Genomic DNA, 19,730 nt, shown 5'->3' on the forward strand with positions numbered 1-19,730 from the left:
TACTAAAGGTTAACTCTATTCGAAAATCAATATCAAACATAGTAATTTTTCGTACTCTCTTTATTAGTGGTAAATTAACATATTTATATCTATTTTTCGACCAGTAATGTTTTGAAATGCCATTGCGTCACTTCGAAATGGATGGTCGTCTCTCTCCATCCTCGGCCTCGAAAAATGTTTGCTCGGATTTTAAATTCAAGGTATTATTACTCTTTTCCTTCGTGATACTTTATTTTGTGGACGTGTTTGATTATAGGGAAAATAGCGCAAATAATCCCTAAACTTTGATCCAATGTGTAATGTCATTCTCGGACTTTTAATTTGTTCAGTGTAATATCTGAACTTTGGTCCAATGTACAATATTATCGCTAAACTTTTAATTTGTTCAATATGGTCCTTGAACCTACATTGAACATTTACCAATAGTTCATATTTGTTAAGGGACGGCATTGCACGTTATACCAAAGTTCAGGGATTACAATGCATAAATTAAATATTTAAGGACGACATTGCACATTGACTTAAAGTTCAAGGACTATTTGTGTTATTATCCCTTGATTACATAAGTTAGTCGGGATAATTGTCCAAAAAAGTCCTAAATATATTGTACGACAGTCGATTCAGTTCTAAATTTTTCAATTGTGTCAATTCAGTCATAACTTTTTGATGATTTGCCAATTTAGTTATAAACCTTTATTTGTATTAATATAGTCCTAAACATTTTGAAATTTTGCCAATCTAATCCAAACCTATTATTTGGATATTTGGCCAGAATGACTACATTGACAAATCATCAACAAGTTTAGGACTAAAATGGCAAATCATCAAAATGTTAAGGACTAAATTGGCACAATTGAGATGTTTAGAACTAAATTGCATATCGTCAAAAGGTATAGGTCTATATTGGCACAATTGAAAATTTTAAAACTGAATCGACCTCCGTATAATAGATTTTAGGATTTCTTTGACAATTTTTCTTAAGTCAGTCCCTAGACTCCAGTCACTTAATTCGAAACACCCAAAAAAAAAGAAGAAGAAGTAGAAGAAGATAGCCATCCTCTTAATATTCCATATCACGTATGCAAACACATGATTCGATGTTGAGACAGAAACATCCCGAGGGAAATATTGATTCGAATCCATCGTGGGACAACTGCATTTGATTCTTAATGAAAATGAAGCCAACAACATGTGTTGGTGCAGTAACATGTCTCCAATCATTTGACCCTTTTAGTTTTTACTAGCCCAATTGCAATGTTTAGCTACTTGCGCTCCAAGTGCAAAGCTGCTTTTCAAAAGTTCTTCCAAACTCGCTCTACACGGGCTCGGGCCTATTTCGTCGAAAATGACGGGTCCGACCGAACGCCGGGCATAGGTCACCGAGCACTTTATCGAGCCTAAATGGCCTAGCAGCCCATCCAAACGTGTCCAAAACCAGAGTAATTTGACACGCCTTGGATTTTGATTATTGACCCTGGGGCCGGGTACAGCTTTAGTCCTCTAAATTTCATCGTCCATGCGATACGGGTCTCTAATTTTGGTCTTTGTTTGATCGGGCCCTCTAGAATTCTTGGTTTGTGCAATTTAGTCCTCTAAATTTTATTTCTTGCAATCGAGCCCTCTGACTTTTTCGACTTGTGCAATTACATCATTCGATCAACCGCTCTCATCACTCATCAAATTAATTCAATGTCCCGGTATTGTCAGTGTGGCGGAATTGGCATGCGATGCTAATGCAGCACCAAATGACTGCTAAATTGGTGCAAAACAAATGGAGGAGAACAAAGAAATTTTAGTTTGACAATTCTAGTTGTGACGGGGTAAACGAAACGCTTGATTGCACAAATCAAGACAGTTGGCATAAAAGTAAGAGGATTGAATCACATAAACACTTAAACATCTACCTGTATTTATTACGTCAGCAGATGAATTTGGAACAATATGAAGTTTGTTAAAGATAAAGTGATTCTTCCAGTAATGTCCCATTTATTATAAATTGCATATCATGATCTTTTTTCAGCAAAAAAGAAAAAGAAAAAGAAAAGGAGCAAACAGAATGGTAGCTGAAATTGGAAAAGGCAAGGCATGAAAAGGATCACTCATTCTACAATGTTCAAGAGTATATTTTTTTGCTTTTGTAAATTGGAGAAAAATAAATAAATTGAAGGAAAGTCATGCGGATATTCATGTTATAGAAATATACAAACATGTTATGTATATACACACACTTATATATGAATTAGTACAGAATCAAGAGTAATAACATTACAGGTATTAAAATGCTTAGTTATTGAGAAATTTCTTATTTTGCGTCATTTTCTACCAATTCTATATACCAAGATCAACCACAGGGGATTGCCCCAGTGGCCGCCTTTCCCACATGGGAAGGAGGAGGTGGGGAGTTCGAATCCCCACCTTCTCAAGAGGCTGGGGGCGGGAGCGTTTAGTTTCAGGTGTGAGGTTCGACTCCCACGTTCTGAGAGTGAGTTGAGAGTTAGAGTAGGATAAGATAAAAAAAATTTTACCGAGATCATAAATTCATAGGTGCTGATACTTAAGAAATAAAAAGAGGAATGAGTTTACTTAAAGCTAGAGTGCCGGGCAAATGTATGTAAACATATCGGAAAAATTACCAAAAAAATCTTAAATTTATTGTACTTGTGTGAGTTCAATCCTAAATTTTTTAATTTGACTAATTTAATCCTAAACATTTTAAAAATTTGGCAATATATTCCATCAGACCGGTAGCCTCGGCAATGGCCGGCAATCGACCAAAGGCGACGACCGGTAAGGGTCCCTCACCGGCCCCACATGAGGTCCCCTTGCAAGGGGCGACCTCGCCAGCCTCAAGCGAGCCTCTCGCTTCGCCAGATCTTTGGAGCTCGAGCCTCGCTCGGAGTTGGCGGGGCCTCGACATCGTCGGTTGTTGCCTGTGTGGCTTGTCGCCGAGGCTCAAGTGAAACGGAAGGTTTTGTTAGGTGGCGACGCCATTCCTCGCAGCATCTCGAACGTCTCTCTCTCTCTCTCTCTCCTCCACTGCACATATTCTCCGTGTCTCTCTGTGCCTTCCTTTCGAATTTTCAATCGCAACGCCGTTTCTTCCGCCTTCTCCCTCCGGTCCAACCTTCCCTTTCCCCTTCGCACATATTCTCTCCCTCTCTCGCGAGCGAGCATTGCGTGAACCCTTCCCGGTTTCCGGTCTTTCCTTCCCCGTCTCTGAGAACCCACCGGAGCAAAGACCGGTTGCTCGGCTACGTACCCAGCTCGAAACCTCCCGCTTCGCCGCCGCCGCCGCCGCCGCCGATTTTCTTGGAGGGTCGAACTCCGAACTCCGACTCGGGTTGGTCTCTGTTTTCGCCGATCGTTCACCCAGCTCCATGGATTCCCAGGTGCTGGTGGCCCTCGCCCTCTCGCTCGTGGGTGGTCTGAGCACTTCCGTAGGTGAGAGATTGCTGATTCTTGCATCGTTTGGGTGGTCTTGGCCTTGGATTTGCCTTGCCGGTCCTCTGTGATGGGATCTTGATCCGTGTCTTTTGGGGTGGCTTAAACTGACCGTGGCAAGCAATTTTGGTGTAACGTTTGTATAGGGATAATACTTTTGATCCTACCCGGCATTCTCCTCTTCAGTTCTACAGTAAAGTATTGTGCTGTTTGCTTCTGTGCTTTGTAAAGATTGAAGACAGCATGTGATGAGGGTATTATCATCATTTTATGCTCTCTCATTAAGCAGCATAGGAAATTTGGAAGAGAGCTGACCCTCCTGCCTATTCGTTTTCCTTCTCTTTTTTTGGCAATTTGACTGTGAGCACCAGATATGCTAGGCGCATGATAATTCTTGTTCGCTTGGTAGTATGTGTTGACATGGTCTGCTTATTATATGGTGATTCAGCAATGCCGATTCCATATCATGTTTTTCTAATTTGAATTCTGGGTTCTGGGATGTGGAACAGGGGCACTAATTGTTATTCTCAACCCGGCTCCAAATTTGAAGATGCTCGGTCTTTTGCAGGTGATGCTCCAAGACAGACATTTTTTAAAGTTCTTTGTTTTTCTCGTGACACCAGCCGTTAGGTTCTTGCTGGGAAAGTTTTAACTGACCTCGCATTTTTAACTTAGATGCGGTCTTTTACATGAAGCATTCATGTTTTTGTCATAATATTTGTTCGCTGAGCTTGGGTCTTGTATGATTGATTCAAGGAGACAGTGTCGGCTTATTTTAAGTATAGTGGCATTAACCCAAAGATGGCATATCACAGGGTTTTGCTGCAGGCCTTATGCTGAGTATATCGTTCCTAGATTTGGCTCACAATGCTTTGAACTCAATTGGCTTTCTGAAAGGGAACCTTTGGGTAAGCAATAGTGTTCCTGCTCATCAAGTTTACACAGATGATTAAACAAGAAAAATCTGCCCAAATGAGTAATCCACCCATTTGATCATGTTTATTTTGATGATCAATGTCCACTTTCTTGGTAATGCAGTTTTTTGCAGGTGTCATGTTTTTCGCTATTGTGGTCAATTTTATCCCAGAACCAACGATTACCCCCACTTCTGAATTGAAAAATAAGAAGGTGCGATAGTCATTGGATGAAATTCTAGCTAAGTACGAGTCTTTTGAATATCTTGTCACTGTAAGCCAAAATGCATGCTGATTCTCTGATAATATATTTAAGAACAGCATACAGGGGATGAAGGGGGAAAGGATGTGATGAAGAAGCATCGGCGCCAGGTTCTGTTTAGCGGGATCATTACAGCAGTAGGTATGACTTCTCTGTGTTCTTTGTGTATAGCTTATTATTAGAAAATCATTTTTTTCTTCTTTTTGAAGTCTTCCATGTATTGATTCTATTGTTCAAGTCTATATCTTGTCACTGCAATAGCCACTTCACCCCTCTACATGCAAGCTTGATACACTAGCATCTACTTTGCTATGAAGGAGAATATTATCTTGTCGTTGTTCTTTTTTCCAGTGATAAAAGTTGATATTAGGGACGGGGCTATAGCTTGTTCAGTGGGGCCACTGCCCCCATTTCAAGTCTGATGTTCCATTTAATATATGTTATTCTTGTGATGAGGATACTAATTCATCCATAGACTCTTGGCTTTCCCCCCCTAAAGTGGCTTTGATAGTCCAAACTGGTCTTGTGTTGCGTTCAAAGATAACCCGACTCAAAGCAATGGTGTTTTGCTCCGTTGCTTTTAGCAACTTCATTAGAAATTACAAAGACTGTTCTTTTATTTTAATGTGGTTCTCAAAGCAAAGAATAGACAAGTTACATTTCGTTCGGTGTTGTTTTGAATGTCTCCACTCGCCCTGCTTTGACCCTGCTTGATATGCAGTTTGTGGGATTTGCACATTTGTCAATGCATACTTTGTCCGGCGGAGAACAGTAACTAATTGTCGCTTGCACGTGGACATATTTAATGTTGGCTAATCTAGCTAACATCGAAGTAGTAAAATAAAATTGTCTTCTAGGTAGCTGGCGAATCTCAGCTACAGGTCTGTAATGTTTTCCATATATGCTGCTAATATATAGCAGTAGATAGTGAGTGTGCTTGCTCATCCTCACAGATATAGTGTTCTCCAATATGTCAAATTTGGCGATCAGCAAGTTATCATCTTGAGGAGATACTCTTGATGCAGCCGTTGGTTGAAAGAGTTGATTGTTGATCAAAATTTTGTGCCCGCAGTTATTATTGATGAACCGAACATTTCTCTTTTCAATTGTCTCGTAGGGATTAGCTTGCATAATTTTCCAGAGGGAATGGCTGTCTTCCTTGGATCCATGAAGGTAATTGAGCCACCTCTCATCCTATAACTCATAGGAGTTTAAATAGAGCAGTACCAGTAAACCAAATTATGAATACTGATAATTGGCTACTCGAGCATTAGTCAGAATGTTTTATTTCTGTTCACTTTAAAGTCCTTTCTTTTTTACTATTTGGTATGCTTGCAATTGCTGTCATGGAAAACTGTCAATTAGACAATGCTTTCCTTTATTTTTGTTGAAGCCTTGCTTTAAGAATTGTATTTTGAAGAATCTTATGATTTAGGTTCTCTTTTAGAATATCTGGTGATTTAGCCCAATGAGCTATTTGAGGCAAAAGGAGCTATAGTTCTAGTTGTTTCTGTATGAAGTACTCCCATTCCAGATAAGGGGTTTAGTATTCTCAAGTTACTGCCGCTTACTCAGTACCTTTCAACTCCATTGCATGCTTTTGGAATTGATTGAATGACAATTATGATATTTATTGCTTTGCCACTCTTTTATTCATCTACTCTATTGAATTTCTTTCAAAGAGTGATTAATTAATTCATCAAATAGTTTCATGCAATTAGCAGAACTTTTTCCGCATTATCTTGCTTCAGATATTATTGGTATATTGAGGCAAAAGAACACTACAAGTGCCATAACTTGTGTATGGCGCTCACTTTGGTGCCATAAGTTTTTTTGGATCATTTTAGTGCTAAAATTTTTGAAAAACGATCACTTAAGTGCTAAAATTTTTGAAAAACGATCACTTAAGTGCCAACTCTGGTGCCGTACACAATTTTTCGCCAGAAATCCGACGTGGCATTTTTTTTATTAATTTCTGAAGCTGACGTGGCTCGTCGGAGGCTCGCCGGAGATTGGCACTTAAGTGATCGTTTTTCAAAAATTTTAGCACTTAAATGATCGTTTTTAAAAAATTTTAGCACTTAAGTGATCGTTTTTCAAAAATTTTAGCACTGAAGTGATCCAAAAAAAACTTATGACACTTAAGTGATCGTTTTTCCTCCGACTTGGCACCAAAGTGATCCGAAAAAAAGTTATAGCACCAAAGTGATCTCCGTACACAAGTTATGGCACTTATAATGTCCTTTTGCCGTATATTGATGTCCTGAAATGACAAGATTTGTGCATGGATACTGCTGAAGTCTATTCACTGGCTAGATGTGCCTTTTGTAGGGCCTTCGTGTTGGGCTTAACTTGGCATTGGCCATTGCTTTGCATAACATACCAGAGGTATATTCTTCGGATTCAGTGACTATTTCCCTTGTTTATCTGGGCACTTTTACTTTTTCGTGGTATCTTCAGGTCCAGCTTTCAATCATACTTCCCGCAGTCCCCTATTTATATTGACACTGTCTATTTGGGCATCACATTGCATTATGGCATTGCCTTTGCACGTTTCTCTTTTATATGGGTACTTTGTTTCTGTGTGCAATTAAAACCATTTGAACTCATACATGGCCATTTTTTTCTTTCATGTGATTGTGTAGAATCTATGCCAAGGTATTATCTTACTTTGAAGAAAGCTGTCAATGCCAATGGAAGTATATTTGTATTATATATATGAAGATAGAAGTAAATTGCCTCATTATCTGAATATCGTGTGATAGGTTAATGCTCTTTAGAATGTCCTAACTTTAAAGTTTCTCATATAGGGCGTCGCTGTTGCATTGCCCATATATTTTGCTACACAAAGGTGAGAAGTTGTGCAGTGTCCATTTAGTCCAATGTTTCCCTTCATATGTTCCTTTTCTTATGCACCATTTACTAGATATGCTTTTTCCATCCTATCCTGATGTCATTTTCGTGATATATCTATTTGTTTATTCATTTATTGATGCTGAATGAATGTCTGATCTCCTATATGTCTCAGCAAATGGCAGGCATTCAAACTTTCAACACTTTCTGGTTTTGCTGAACCTCTTGGTGTAATTATTGTAGGTAGGCCAACTTATTCCTCTTATCTTAACTTTTCCTGTGATGAATAAGTTTGCTTGAGTAAGAGGAGATTTCTAATCCATATCAGGCCATATAGAAGTTTCATGAATGACAAAGCAGTTCTAGTTATCACTCCCGGGAATATTTCCCCTCAGACAATTAAACTGAAGTTCCACTCGTGCTTTGGCAGAGGAGAGACTTTGTGTTTTCTGCTGGGTTTAAGTTTTAATTGCGCAATTTGTTGTCTTCTATACATTAACTTCTTAAATTTTATGTTTATTTTGATAAGGCTCCTATTTTGCAGCCTATCTATTTCCAAGCAGCTTGAGTCCTGAAATCCTTGAGGGCCTGCTGGGTGCAGGTTTGTAATTGCTGGCAGTGCCTCATTATAGGGATACACAGTTAACTTTTGGGGTTTGATATTTCTCATTGTGCCCATCATTTTCTCATTGCATTTTGCAGTTGGTGGAGTGATGGCTTTTCTGACCTTACATGAAATGCTGCCACTTGCATTTGATTATGCCGGACAGAAGCAGGCTGTAAAAGCTGTGTTTTTGGGGATGGCTTTCATGTCAGCTAGGTATTTGGGCTCATTTTACCAAGATAACTGTTTATTGCAGTCCTGTACGATCTTCCTGGAGTCACCTTAATTGTTACCTTGAATAATTGAAATGGCTAGTACATCCTTGGTCTTTCTCAAAAGGAAGAAAGAAGATACAACCTTGACCCTATTTGCATCTGATAGTTGACACGATGAAGTAATGCTTACTTTCCTTTAGGTACCGTGATGAATGTCATACATATCTAGACATTAATATATGGTCCCAAGTGAACAAGACGGTAAAGTTACAATTTATTAAGTGGAAGACTTTAAATTCAATATAGGTAGCTTTCAGGTGCTTTTGACTAGTTGCCTTGTATTGATAGGGATATCTCAAGTAATAGTGCTGTCTGTGCACTTCATTTCACCTTTTGGACTTTGGGCTTATCAGCTTGAAGTTTGTTGATCCTCTGAAGAATTTGCTTTTTGGCTGCACGCATTCCTCATGCATCTTGTTTCTGCTTTCAGCTTATATTTTCTGGAAATCAGCTTACCCAGGGAGATGAGCTTATAGAGGATCCTAATAAAAAACTTTGGATGTTGCTGTTAATTATGAGTTTGACATCATAGGGCCATGTAACAATGACTTACAGGATCTAGTAGCCAAGAACTTTTTAGTTTCTCTATTGTCATGCGACTTGTGCTGAAAGCTGTAGCTATACACTCGTCTATATATACTTCTCTGTATACGATCATCTTCTTTGGAGGACTTTTCTCTTTTCCGTTCACTTAACTACCAAGCTGATCCCCCCCCAACATGAGAGCAATATTTCATTTTACTGCTTTCCCATATTTTATGAATTGCATCTCTTTTGCATGCAGGCAGGTTGAATTCTCTTAGGAATTCCCTCAGCATTACATTGATCTAAAACTTTTTGTGGGATGATCTGATCTCAATTTGGAACGGCATTATAATGCTGCCTCTCCTTTGTCTCTTAACCGAATTTTAAATTGCCTGCCCCTGCATACACGTCGTTTCTGCTTTCGACCGCTTAGTCGCTCCTCTGTCCGCATGCTAAAGCAATTGAAGTTTTTGAGTGAACCTGGTGTATGAGCCCGATCGAATATCAAGTGTTTGATCTAACGCGGACCCACACAATCCGCATATTGATATGCTGTAGACTTGTGTGCACCAAGAGCATGCTAATATAGTTCGTAAAATGTTTCCATCAGTCACAAGAAAAGCAGAAAACCCATCTTTCTTCTCAAGGAAAAAAGGGTTGCTTTTGATTGGATTCATGCATTTGAATATGATTTGAGTGAATAAGGTTGGAGATAATTAGGAGGAGAGAATAAAGAGGCCTACACTAGAAAAAGCAAAAGTAGAAAGGAGCTTGTCAATGACTTAAAAAGGAGAAAACAGAAAATTTTCCTTTATAAACTTTCTTGGAAAGAGTGATGAGCAATCATTTTGTGCATCAAATAGCTCTAAAATCCCTTCCTACAGAGAACTTCAAAGGATGGGATTGACGAGTCTCCGCTCTCAATTGGAAGCTGTACAGAACGGCCATTTGCCCAGAGCAGAAGGGTATGGAAAGCAATGCATTTGGATATGACTGCTTCACACGAAGTTCACAAAAGTTTCAGTCGTTTCAAGATTTTAATCAAAAATTTCATAAAAATCTATATCATTCCTCAGTTTCTTGAATAAACTCTGCATAAGGTTAAACTATACCAATATGCCCTTTTGCCAATGTAAAGAATGGAAGAGAAATGTATATACTCTGCATAAGGTTAAAGGTGAGCAAGAAAACCAAACTTGTGAACCTCGTGGGATTTTTGTAGGCTCCTAACCCGTACAAGAGAGATTTCATTGAACCTGTTGAAAACCTGTTGAAATAGCAAGATCCGATAATTCAGGATCGTGATGGGTAGTATATATGATAGTCTCGATTTCAAACTTTGAGTATCTAAAAGTCGAGTGTGACGGCAAGTCCGTCCAGGCTTACTCTCAAAGTGGATGGGACGAGTTTGGGAAAGTACTCCATTTCGAAAAGGCCAACCTCCCATCTTTTGGCCAAGTGCGAGAAATTATGTGCGTATTCTTTTGTCATGGATAAACTTTGTTAAATTAACAAGTTCTATGTCCAACAAAAAGCACTCGGGTAACAAGTTAGGCAGACCTTGAGTTAGGCTTAGCCTGATCTGTTCATTTCATCAAATCTAGCAAAAAAACTTGAAAGGTGTGAAGACTTTACTCTAGACTTATATCTCTTAATTTGCATAAGAACTTCAATTGCATTCCTCTTTTAACTCGATTGGATAGATCGCATTTAGCTTCCAATGGGCTTCTCTACTCTAGAATTTTATCGTTTTTATGTTGACAGATTTTTCAGGTTTTCTCGAAGAACCACGTGACCGTCCTTTCAATTAATCACTTCGTGTCGAGTTTTTTTTGTAAAAAATATAACGAGGGGTCAATAATGGATTCCCTTCATTTCATTCTCTCGTGATAAAGACCCATGTCGGTGTTGTCCAATGAAGGGGAAAAAGAGAGCAAGCAGATACAGTCGGAGTCTATTATTAATCAAGTTGAGTCTCTACAATAATTGCTCACAATCTCTATACTCAGAGAGAGAGAGAGAGAGATTTTGCAAAATTTTTCAAGCTCTTTTTTGATTTTGTCGAAAGAGGGTGTGTCCAAAAGGAGGTTTTTTGTCCTCTCTTTTTGTAATGTCTTGTTTTTTATTTCTTTTCCCTACTTCGACTTTTGAGCACCACTTTTTCTTTCATGCATTGAAAAAGAATGAGTGATTGAGCCCAAAGACTCTTTGCAAAGCTAATCCATAAGATCAATTTTGTGTCCATACTAAGATTCGTTTTCAAAGTACTTGTCTCTTTTTCCCCCTGTTCTACATCTATTCATAAAAGTAAGTCTAAGAGATTATAATTACAAAGCATATTCTCTAATGTTTCTCCAGAAACATCCTTACTTTCTTTGTTTACCAACTCATGTTGTAAAAATTCGTGGTTTTAATTCACTAGATTTTTTTTTATCTGTCATATTCTAACTCTCAACTCACTCTTAGACTTTTGTCCTACCTCTTTGCAGAGCGTGGAAGTCAAAACTCACATCTGAAACTAAACACTCTCACCCCTAGCCCCCATGAGAAGGTGGAGAATCGAACTCCTCACCTACCCCTTCCCAAGTAGGAAGGGTGGCCGCTAGATTTATCGGATAGAAAACCCTAAGTTCTGCAAACATCGCTCGCTCTCTCATCCGCGCGGTTAGCATCCTTATCTCTCAAGCAACTAATCACAAGGTTATGTATCGCGTTAATCTCGTGTAAGCACGGTTGAAGGTAGCAAATCATTCCATGTATCTTTGATCAAAGCGACAACCTATGTTCTCACTCTCATCAACAATGAAGTTTCAACTTTTCTTTTTTTCTTAACAAAAAGATCTCAATAAATGCCCCCAATGACAAGTTTAAGAAAGAACCACACATAAGCCAATAATAATTGTTTATTTAAATAGTAAATCACGCATTTATTTATCGGCTAAACTTTCAAAACAATTAGCAGTAATCTCATAAAATTTCACATGGTATCAAAATAGGAAGTCCCGAGTTCAACTAACGTTTTATTTGTTTAGGATAACATTCTTAAGGGCAAACAAAAACAAATTTAACATTCTTTGAAAAGGAGATCTTCCAATAAGATGAATAAATTATATATTAAATTACATCATAGATAATTAAGAATTCACCAGTTTCATGCAGCTAATCATGTCCAAAAAATACAAAATTTTCCTTGTTATGCATGAAGATAGAAGGCATAGAAGGCATTATGAAAGACTCCAAACAAGATAAGACATTGAAAGTTGGTAATCAAAGAAGTTGAGTTCTATCAAGTGCTCATATAAAGGAAGAAAGAAACCGAGTTCTAGATGAATTATCTTTGGAATTATTGCTCCATCATTGCACCAAATTCCTAGCTATAGGCAAACAAACTTTTTCATATTTTTTTCTAAATTAGCCGTCCCATCCATACCAACATTATTTGTACGCGTCTATATGGTGTGACAGTCGACTTTTATAATCGAATTTGACGATTAATTGACCTTTTCAATCAAACATTTGAAGAAAGCTCCATGACTGCCAATAGACATTGTTTTGATGCTCTCTCTCTCTCTCTCTCTCTCTCTCTCTCTCTCTCTCTCTCTCTCTCTCTCTCTCTCTCTCTCTCTCTCTCTCTCTCTCTCCCCTCCTCTTCTTCTTCTTTGAATCTTCTCCTCTCTTTCTTTCCTTTTTTCCTATTTGGTCAAGAACATTCGAAGAAACAACACACAGAAAGAGCCAAGGCAGGACAAGGTCTAGGGAAAAAAAACCACTTATCAAGTGAAACCCTTGTATGACCAAAAAAAAAAGAAGAAGTGAAACCCTTGACATGACACGCTTCTAATCGGTGCTTACAATAACTTCTTGGCGATCTACATTGGTTATGCGCAATGACTAATGTGATTTTCTTCGGATCATTGTGCTAAAATACCTCTAATCAAATAATAATAACAATAATGAAATTATCGAGTCGCATGAGAGCAACCGTGTTTAATAGATATTAGCCTATAAATTTGATATGATATGAAATATTCTATATATTCATAAGTGGATGATCATCAAAAGAGTGTAGTGAGCTAAGTAAAACCAAACCCTCATCTTATTCAAACAATGCCCACATATTTTCCTTTTGTTTATTTACTTTTCTATTTATTTTGGCTGTTCTTTGATTGGAGATATGTATGCAGATTCAGAAGGAAAACCAAAGAACACACTAAAGGTTTTGGTTCACGGGCCTCCAGGGCTCCACTAAACATGACAATATCTTTCAAGAGTCCTTTTCCACCAACTCGACACGCCAAGAATTTAAACAAAGAAAAAGCAACCACACCATTCTAATTCTATGTCTCTAATACAATTTACCAAAGTAATACGAGATGATAAATTTTTGGGCGTGTATGTGTATATATATCTATACGATGAAGCATACACGATATGTACGCACGTCACATTTGGGAACACTTTAGATTTTGAGGCCTTCCTATTTCGCAAATTCCAAGTAAAAAACATTGACGTTATTATTTAGCCAAAACTGTAATAACAAGATGGAGACACTCTTAACGTTTTATTTGATGCTAGGAGGCTTAGAGTCACTGCTTCGAGTTGATCTTTTGAGCTCAATGAGCTCGACAGAGATGTGTGAATGAACTGGTTTTGCATGGTACACTTGGGTGGGTGGTGGGATCATGGCAGAATTTAAAAACGAAAAGGCGAAAGAGAGATTATCAACAGAGACTTTAGTACTTTAGAGATGGCCGGATGAAATGGGAGTTTTGGGTATTACCGTCAATCATGGCATGTTGTGACAGATCATTGGGGAACTATGAACCCCAAGAAAACTAGCTAATCCTGCGTCTCATCATAATCACTCTGACATGTATCATCTCATCGTATTAAATCAACTCTCTCTTTCTTCTTTCTTTTGGTTTTTTTGTAATTTTTTTACTGTCCCCTTAGATCTTGAACTTACGTAGATTCTACCCGGTGACCATCATAACTAGCGAAAACTGCAAACAGCACTGCCTTTTTTTCCTTGACGTAGAGAGAGAGAGAGCATATGAAACGTCATGTCAAAAGCTTCACATTTTCACATTTTTTCAGACCATGAACAGTAGTTTTGCTTCAGAATCTGTCCCAGGTGAGTGCAACCAGACCTTTCACTGCCTCTCCCATACTCTCTCTCTCTCTCTCTCTCTCTCTCTCTCTCAAGCTAATCATTTGATTTGGATCTTCTGGCTGAATATAAACATGGTAAGAACCTCTTGCCAGAGCGGTAATCTTTCACTCCAAAAGTGTTGTGACCCATCCATCATGTGGCTTAGTTTAATTACCCAAACGCCTCTCTTGCTTTATGGAGAGATACCGTCTTCCCATAGTGCATCTTTTCATGATATTCATTAGGGGGCTCCTAGCAAAATTATATAACTAGCTAGATCTACTAATAAGAAAATGACTTATGTTGTAAATCTAAGCAAGTATTATGTGTGAAATTTTGTGAGACAATTGCCAACTGTTCTGAAAATTTAAACTGTTAAATGAAGGCGTATTTTAATATTTAATTACTCTAACACTCTCCCATGCTTAGTCTGGTCTTTTTGCCTAGTACTAAACGTGGACATATTTAATTAAGGAGACAAATTGAACTTGGAAAGATTTGAACTCAAGACCTTCAGCTTTGATACCATGTGAGATTTGTGGGACCACTGCTAACTGTTTTAAAAGCTTAAGCTGTTAGATAAAGGCGTGCTTTAATATTTAATTACTCTAATATTATGTATTTACGATGCTTTTTAAACATGCATTGCACGAAATTTTCATTTTTAATAAATCACATGTTGTCAGCCTGTCAAGTTATTACATATCGAAAGAAACATTGTTGATATTGTAGTGTCTTGAGACACTGGTTTGAGGTCCGGTGTGTGGTGCCCTATAAAATAAATGAGACAACAAATAAGAATGTGAACTTTTCATCTGTGTCGATAAGCTTGTTCTTGAATATGACATCCGTTTACCACAATTTAGAACACAATATTATCCACCAAACCGCAAATAAGGGACCTTATAAAAAGCGTGATTCAAACATCAAAATATTAAACTCTCTCGTTGAAGAAACGAATCACTTCTATATTGAAGTCCTGTCTATTTAACTACTTGTCAAGAATTTAGAGTTTATCACGTCACTTGCTAAATAGAATTTAGTACACTCAATTGGTATCCCAAGATGGCAAGTTAAATGAAAAGTGGCCTTGTCTCTCTCTTCCTGATCTCTCTCACTATTGCACCTAGGACCTTGAGGTTGATTCTCCTTTTACGACCAACCACAGGGGCTAATAGGAGAGGGGATCTTTTTCTAGGACAAAACAAAGGGATCAATTCGTTAATAGTTAAATCTGATTTGATATGTCGTATATTTTAGGGTTTTGGGATTGGGTAAAGCCTTGTCCATGCCATGTTAATGTGAGCCAAAAGCCTAGTCTATAAGTTCAAACATAGAAAAGATCTTTGAAACTGATCCCACGTGCTACTTTGCACAACTCTCTCTCTCTCCTCTCGTGTAGTTTTCTGGATCTTATGTAGCCGTTTGACACCGCACAACCATCATAGTATGTAAGATATAACATGATCTGTACCAAGTAATCTATCTTTAGGGTTATAGCAGACTACCATACATTGAATTACACCCATAAATCGGGAAAATTACCAAAAAAGTCCTCAACCTTTTACAATTGTGCCAATTCAGTCCTAAACCTTTTTTTTTTGTCATTTCAGTCATAAACCTTTTACAATTGTGCCAATTCAGTCCATCCGGCCACTTTTGGCCGGCCGGCGCTGACGTGGCATTATTTTAATATTTTTTTCCCTTTTTTTTTTCCTTCTTCCCCCTGACCGGTCCGGCCAGGGGGAGGATCACCGGCCATGGGCGAGGTCGACCTCGCCCGGCCATGACGAGGTCGAGCTCGCCGGCCATGGACGACGGCAAGGCCTCACCCAGATCTGGGCAAGGCCTCGCCGTCGCCGGGCGAGCTCGGCCTCGCCCATGGCCGGCGAGCTCGACCTTGCCATGGCCGGGCGAAGTCGAGCTCGCCGTCGCTGGGGGAGGTCGAGCTCGCCGGCCATGGGTGAGGTCGAGCTCGCCCGGCGACGGCGAGGTCTCGCCAGATCTGGGCAAGGCCTCGCCGTCGCCCATGGCCGGGCGAGGTCGACCTCGCCCATGGCCGGCGAGGTCACCTCGCCGGCGAGCCTCCCCCTGGCCAGACCGGACAAGGGGAAGAAGGAAAAAAAATATTAAAATAATTCCACGTTAGCCGGCCGGCGTCCACGTCAGCACCGGCCTGCCAAAAGTGGCCGGATGGACTGAATTGACACAATTGTAAAAGGTTTAGGACTGAAATGGCAAAAAAAAAAGGTTTAGGACTGAATTGGCACAATTGCAAAAGGTTTAGGACTTTTTTGGTAATTTTCCCCCCATAAATCTAACTCCTATTTCATATGAAATGACTAGTCAAAACCTTTATTGTATTGGAATGCACTATCAATTGTTCCGATGAATTGTTCAAATTTTGACATTGCCAGCACGTTTTTTTTTCCTGGCGTGAACATTCAAGTTATTCTAAACCATTTTTTGCGTTCTAGAGGCTAAGTGAGATTGATATTTTATAGACTCGACCTATTTGTAGTTGTAATAGCCTACAGAGTTTGTCCTACCATTTCATACCCCCGGCACGCGCAAAGTTGACCTTGAACGGACTCTTGCGGGAGAGAGATCAAAGGCTAACACATCTCCATTGAAGATCTACATTAAAAGGAAAGTTCTCGTTAAGCTAGAAAAAGATAAAAGAAAAGCGCCCTAAGGGTCCAAAGTCTCTTCTTTTTTTTTTTGACTGTCGGACCACAAACCGTGTCAAAACAATAGTATCATCAACTATGGATCGGCTGATCATCCTCCAACCACAACCTCACTTTGACACACCATCTTCATTTAATCACTTGGCGCTCTCGAAATTGTTGTCCTGCTCAATCTCAGAAGTAGCCACCTCCTCCTCCTCGAAGCCACACTCGTCCTCGATCCCATAAGCCGTGTGGCCACTCCCGAACGCCCGGATGTGATCCTTGAGCGACCGCTTGTGCTTGAAGTCAGAGCCGCAAGAGCAATACCAGAGCTTGCCACAGTTCTTCTCGTGGGTCCTCCAGTCGCCACGCACAGCAAACGCCTTGCCGCACTTCCGGCACATGAAGGGCTTGATCCCGTGCTTGCGCTTGTAGTGGGTCTGGAGGGTGCGGAAGTCCTTGAGCGGCTTCGACCTCGGGTGGTCGATGTTGTTCTTGCATCCCGGCGCACAGCAGTAGCATGGCAGCCTCAGCATGGCCGTCGGCTGCGTCCCCCTCAGCGACTCCGGTCCTCTCCTGTATTGGGACCCGTGTCCCCACATGTGCATCTGTAGTGAAGAATTTTTCACTTTCATGAATATATTTGGAACGTTAAGAAGATAATTAATAATAAACTAAGACTGATCTTCAAAGAGTGGGAACACCAAGTCATCTGATACATTATTGAAAATGATCCGCTTGCTTAAATGCCCGATTAGAATATGCCATGTCGTTTGGTGTGTCGATTTTGTGGATCAGTAAGTGATTGGGTTCAAGTATCTGTGAAAGTTTGACCTAGATGGTGCAAGTGGAGATCAGTTTTAGAAATGTTTCACAACAGGGTTTTGCATCTGTGGGTGCGCCAACATAAAGGTAAAGTGAGCACAAAAAGAAGTGCATGGTTTTGATTGAGTAGGAGTTCATCTGCATGTAAGGCAGGGATGTGGGGGTGATTGTGTGTGCTTCCTGCGGATTGATTCCTTTATGCAGTAATGCTTTTGGAGCCATTTTTGAGATCTCTACCTGATGATAAAAAAGCACACGCCTTTCTCTTAGTATTTTTGGTAAGGAACCTTCTCTTAGTATTAATATTCTGACTAATTACCTGAAGGGGAAATAGAGTAATTGCGTTATTTTTGCAGGGTAAAAATAAAAGTTACATAGACACACAAGTTAAAGGGTTACTTTCGTTTGATTCCCTTTCTCATGATAAGCAGAAGACTCTCTTCCAGGTGGCTTGTCATCAACAAATCGAGATGTTCTGATTCAGTTTTATGAGTAGGCATTTCAGCTTTCACTCAACTCACCTGAAGTTGTGTATTTGCTCTTCAGGTTGAGTCCAGGCAGATTGAGAGAGAGATATGGTTGATTGAGGCACTAGATTTTGGTGAAAAGAAAGTGGGTCATCATCAAGTGCTCGGGATGAGTTTGAGGTATATAGTTTCAGTGTTTACACGCATGCCAATGAGGAGGCTGTAGGACACAAACCTCAAGGTGCAAAAAGCATTATCATTGTCTAGTTCAATCACATAAAGGTCGAGGCAACTGATCATGTTGCAGTTGGGCCAGGTCTACAGACAGATTTACTATATATTCTCAGTTTTTTCTTTTGAATAAACTATGCGCAGCCCATAAATCATGCAAAAGGGAAGAGATCTAAATTTTTGCAGTTTGCAACTCAAAAAACACAAAAGAAAAGGAGAAGGAGCTATGCAATAAGTTGAAGGGTGAAAAAGAAAGAGGAAAACCCTAAGGACCCATATGACTCCTCTCTTCTCAAAAGAAATCCAGCCAAAACAAGAAAAAGAAGTGTAAAAGATAAGGGTGGATTCCACTTTTTTTGTCCAAACAAAAAAAAAACGAGGGGAAAAAGAAAGCAAACAAAGGTTTTGTTGACAGCATACAGAATCAAACGACCATTTTCAAAACGAAAAAGCCAAACTTTCAGCAACGCCTGGGTTTTTTTTTTTTTCTCATGACCCGTATTCAAGAAAACTCAACTCAACTCCCAGACTCACCTGCATGTTGTTGTATCTGTTGAAGGTCTTGAAGCAAAGAGGGCATGAGAACTGTGTAGGGCCAATAAGTATCTGAGCAGGGGTGGGTATCCAGTACTGGCCCTTGTTGAGCTTGTTGTTGCTTGTGAAGTACCCAGAAGAAGCCACAGTGGTCTCTTGATCCAATTCCTTGTCTGAGTTGATCTCTGTTGAGGAGAGCCTTGAGATCAAATCAGCAGAGCTAGGGCTTGGAAGCCCCAAGTGGAGAGCCACCGTCACAGCTTCACCATCCCCATCATCATCTTCATCGGCAACATCTGCTGAATTATGGGGAAAGGAGTTGTCCTTTTGACTGCTGGGGTTGTCAACCTCCATAGGAGAAGAAAGTGAGGCTTGCTCTTCTTCTTCATGCCTCCCGGGGCTTAAGCAGCTGAGGAGAGGGAGTGCTTCTCTCAGGGGCGGAGATGGAGGAGGAGAAGAGTGAGGTAAAGAGGCGGCGTTGTAGACGTGATTGTAGTCATAGAGAGAGTAGAAGCAGTGAGAAGAATTGTAGTAATTGTTCGCGGATTTGGAAGAGAAAGAAGATGACGACGAAGGAGGAGAAGAGAAGTGGTGAAGAGGGTTGAAGCTGATCCATCCATTCAAGTAACTTGAGTAGGGGTCCGTCATGATGGAAAGCGAATAGTTGGGTGTTGTAGAAGACAAGTTATGAGAGAGAGAGAGAGAGAGAGAGAGAGAGAGAGAGGTGGTTTATGAGAGAAGTGGAGAAGGTAAATATAAAAGGAAGAGAGTGATGGGGGGTTAAAAGGAGAAATATGGAAGAAAGGGAGGGGGGGATAAAGCAAAGTTACTCGAGGAAGAAAAGGCAGACAAGATATCACTTGTGAGGTGTGACTAAACAATGGAGAAATTATGCTAAAGACAACCATGAGGGAAGTGGGTTTCTCTTTCTTCCTGTCTTTTTTTTTCACTTCTCTTTCTACATGGTGATTGTTG

The 19,730-nt window shown here is 39.8% G+C and overlaps 2 protein-coding genes across 2 annotated transcripts; one reads left to right on the plus strand and one right to left on the minus strand.

Annotated features, from left to right (window-relative positions):
• The first annotated feature begins 3,017 nt into the window (after positions 1–3,017).
• LOC115666122 (zinc transporter ZTP29) lies at positions 3,018–8,899 on the plus strand. The gene is made up of 12 exons (XM_030587906.2): positions 3,018–3,441; positions 3,951–4,009; positions 4,257–4,349; positions 4,480–4,569; positions 4,677–4,758; positions 5,735–5,790; positions 6,949–7,005; positions 7,428–7,468; positions 7,646–7,713; positions 8,015–8,071; positions 8,173–8,290; positions 8,780–8,899. Exons 1-12 carry the CDS (start codon positions 3,378–3,380, stop codon positions 8,823–8,825), a joined length of 831 nt encoding a protein of 276 aa, XP_030443766.1. The 5' UTR covers positions 3,018–3,377; the 3' UTR covers positions 8,826–8,899.
• Positions 8,900–16,632: 7,733 nt separating this feature from the next.
• Positions 16,633–19,501, minus strand: LOC115674608 (zinc finger protein WIP2-like). The gene is made up of 2 exons (XM_030597055.2): positions 18,756–19,501; positions 16,633–17,306 (listed from the first exon to the last, which is right to left on the minus strand). Exons 1-2 carry the CDS (start codon positions 19,401–19,403, stop codon positions 16,854–16,856), a joined length of 1,101 nt encoding a protein of 366 aa, XP_030452915.1. The 5' UTR covers positions 19,404–19,501; the 3' UTR covers positions 16,633–16,853.
• Positions 19,502–19,730: the final 229 nt, after the last annotated feature.

The sequence above is a fragment of the Syzygium oleosum genome, unplaced genomic scaffold, assembly GCF_021117445.2.
Source record: "Syzygium oleosum isolate NSW1041296 unplaced genomic scaffold, Sole_v2.1 Sole_v2.07, whole genome shotgun sequence".
NCBI lineage: Eukaryota > Viridiplantae > Streptophyta > Magnoliopsida > Myrtales > Myrtaceae > Syzygium > Syzygium oleosum.

Coding starts and splice junctions, on each gene's coding strand:
- LOC115674608 (XM_030597055.2), bottom strand. CDS start 19,403: ATGACGGACCCCTACTCAAGTTACTTGAATGGATGGATCAGCTTCAAC. Junction 17,307..18,755: donor ACAGATACAACAACATGCAG/GTGAGTCTGGGA, acceptor TCTTCACTACAG/ATGCACATGTGGGGACACGG.
- LOC115666122 (XM_030587906.2), top strand. CDS start 3,378: ATGGATTCCCAGGTGCTGGTGGCCCTCGCCCTCTCGCTCGTGGGTGGT. Junction 4,010..4,256: donor AGATGCTCGGTCTTTTGCAG/GTGATGCTCCAA, acceptor GGCATATCACAG/GGTTTTGCTGCAGGCCTTAT. Junction 5,791..6,948: donor TCTTCCTTGGATCCATGAAG/GTAATTGAGCCA, acceptor TGCCTTTTGTAG/GGCCTTCGTGTTGGGCTTAA.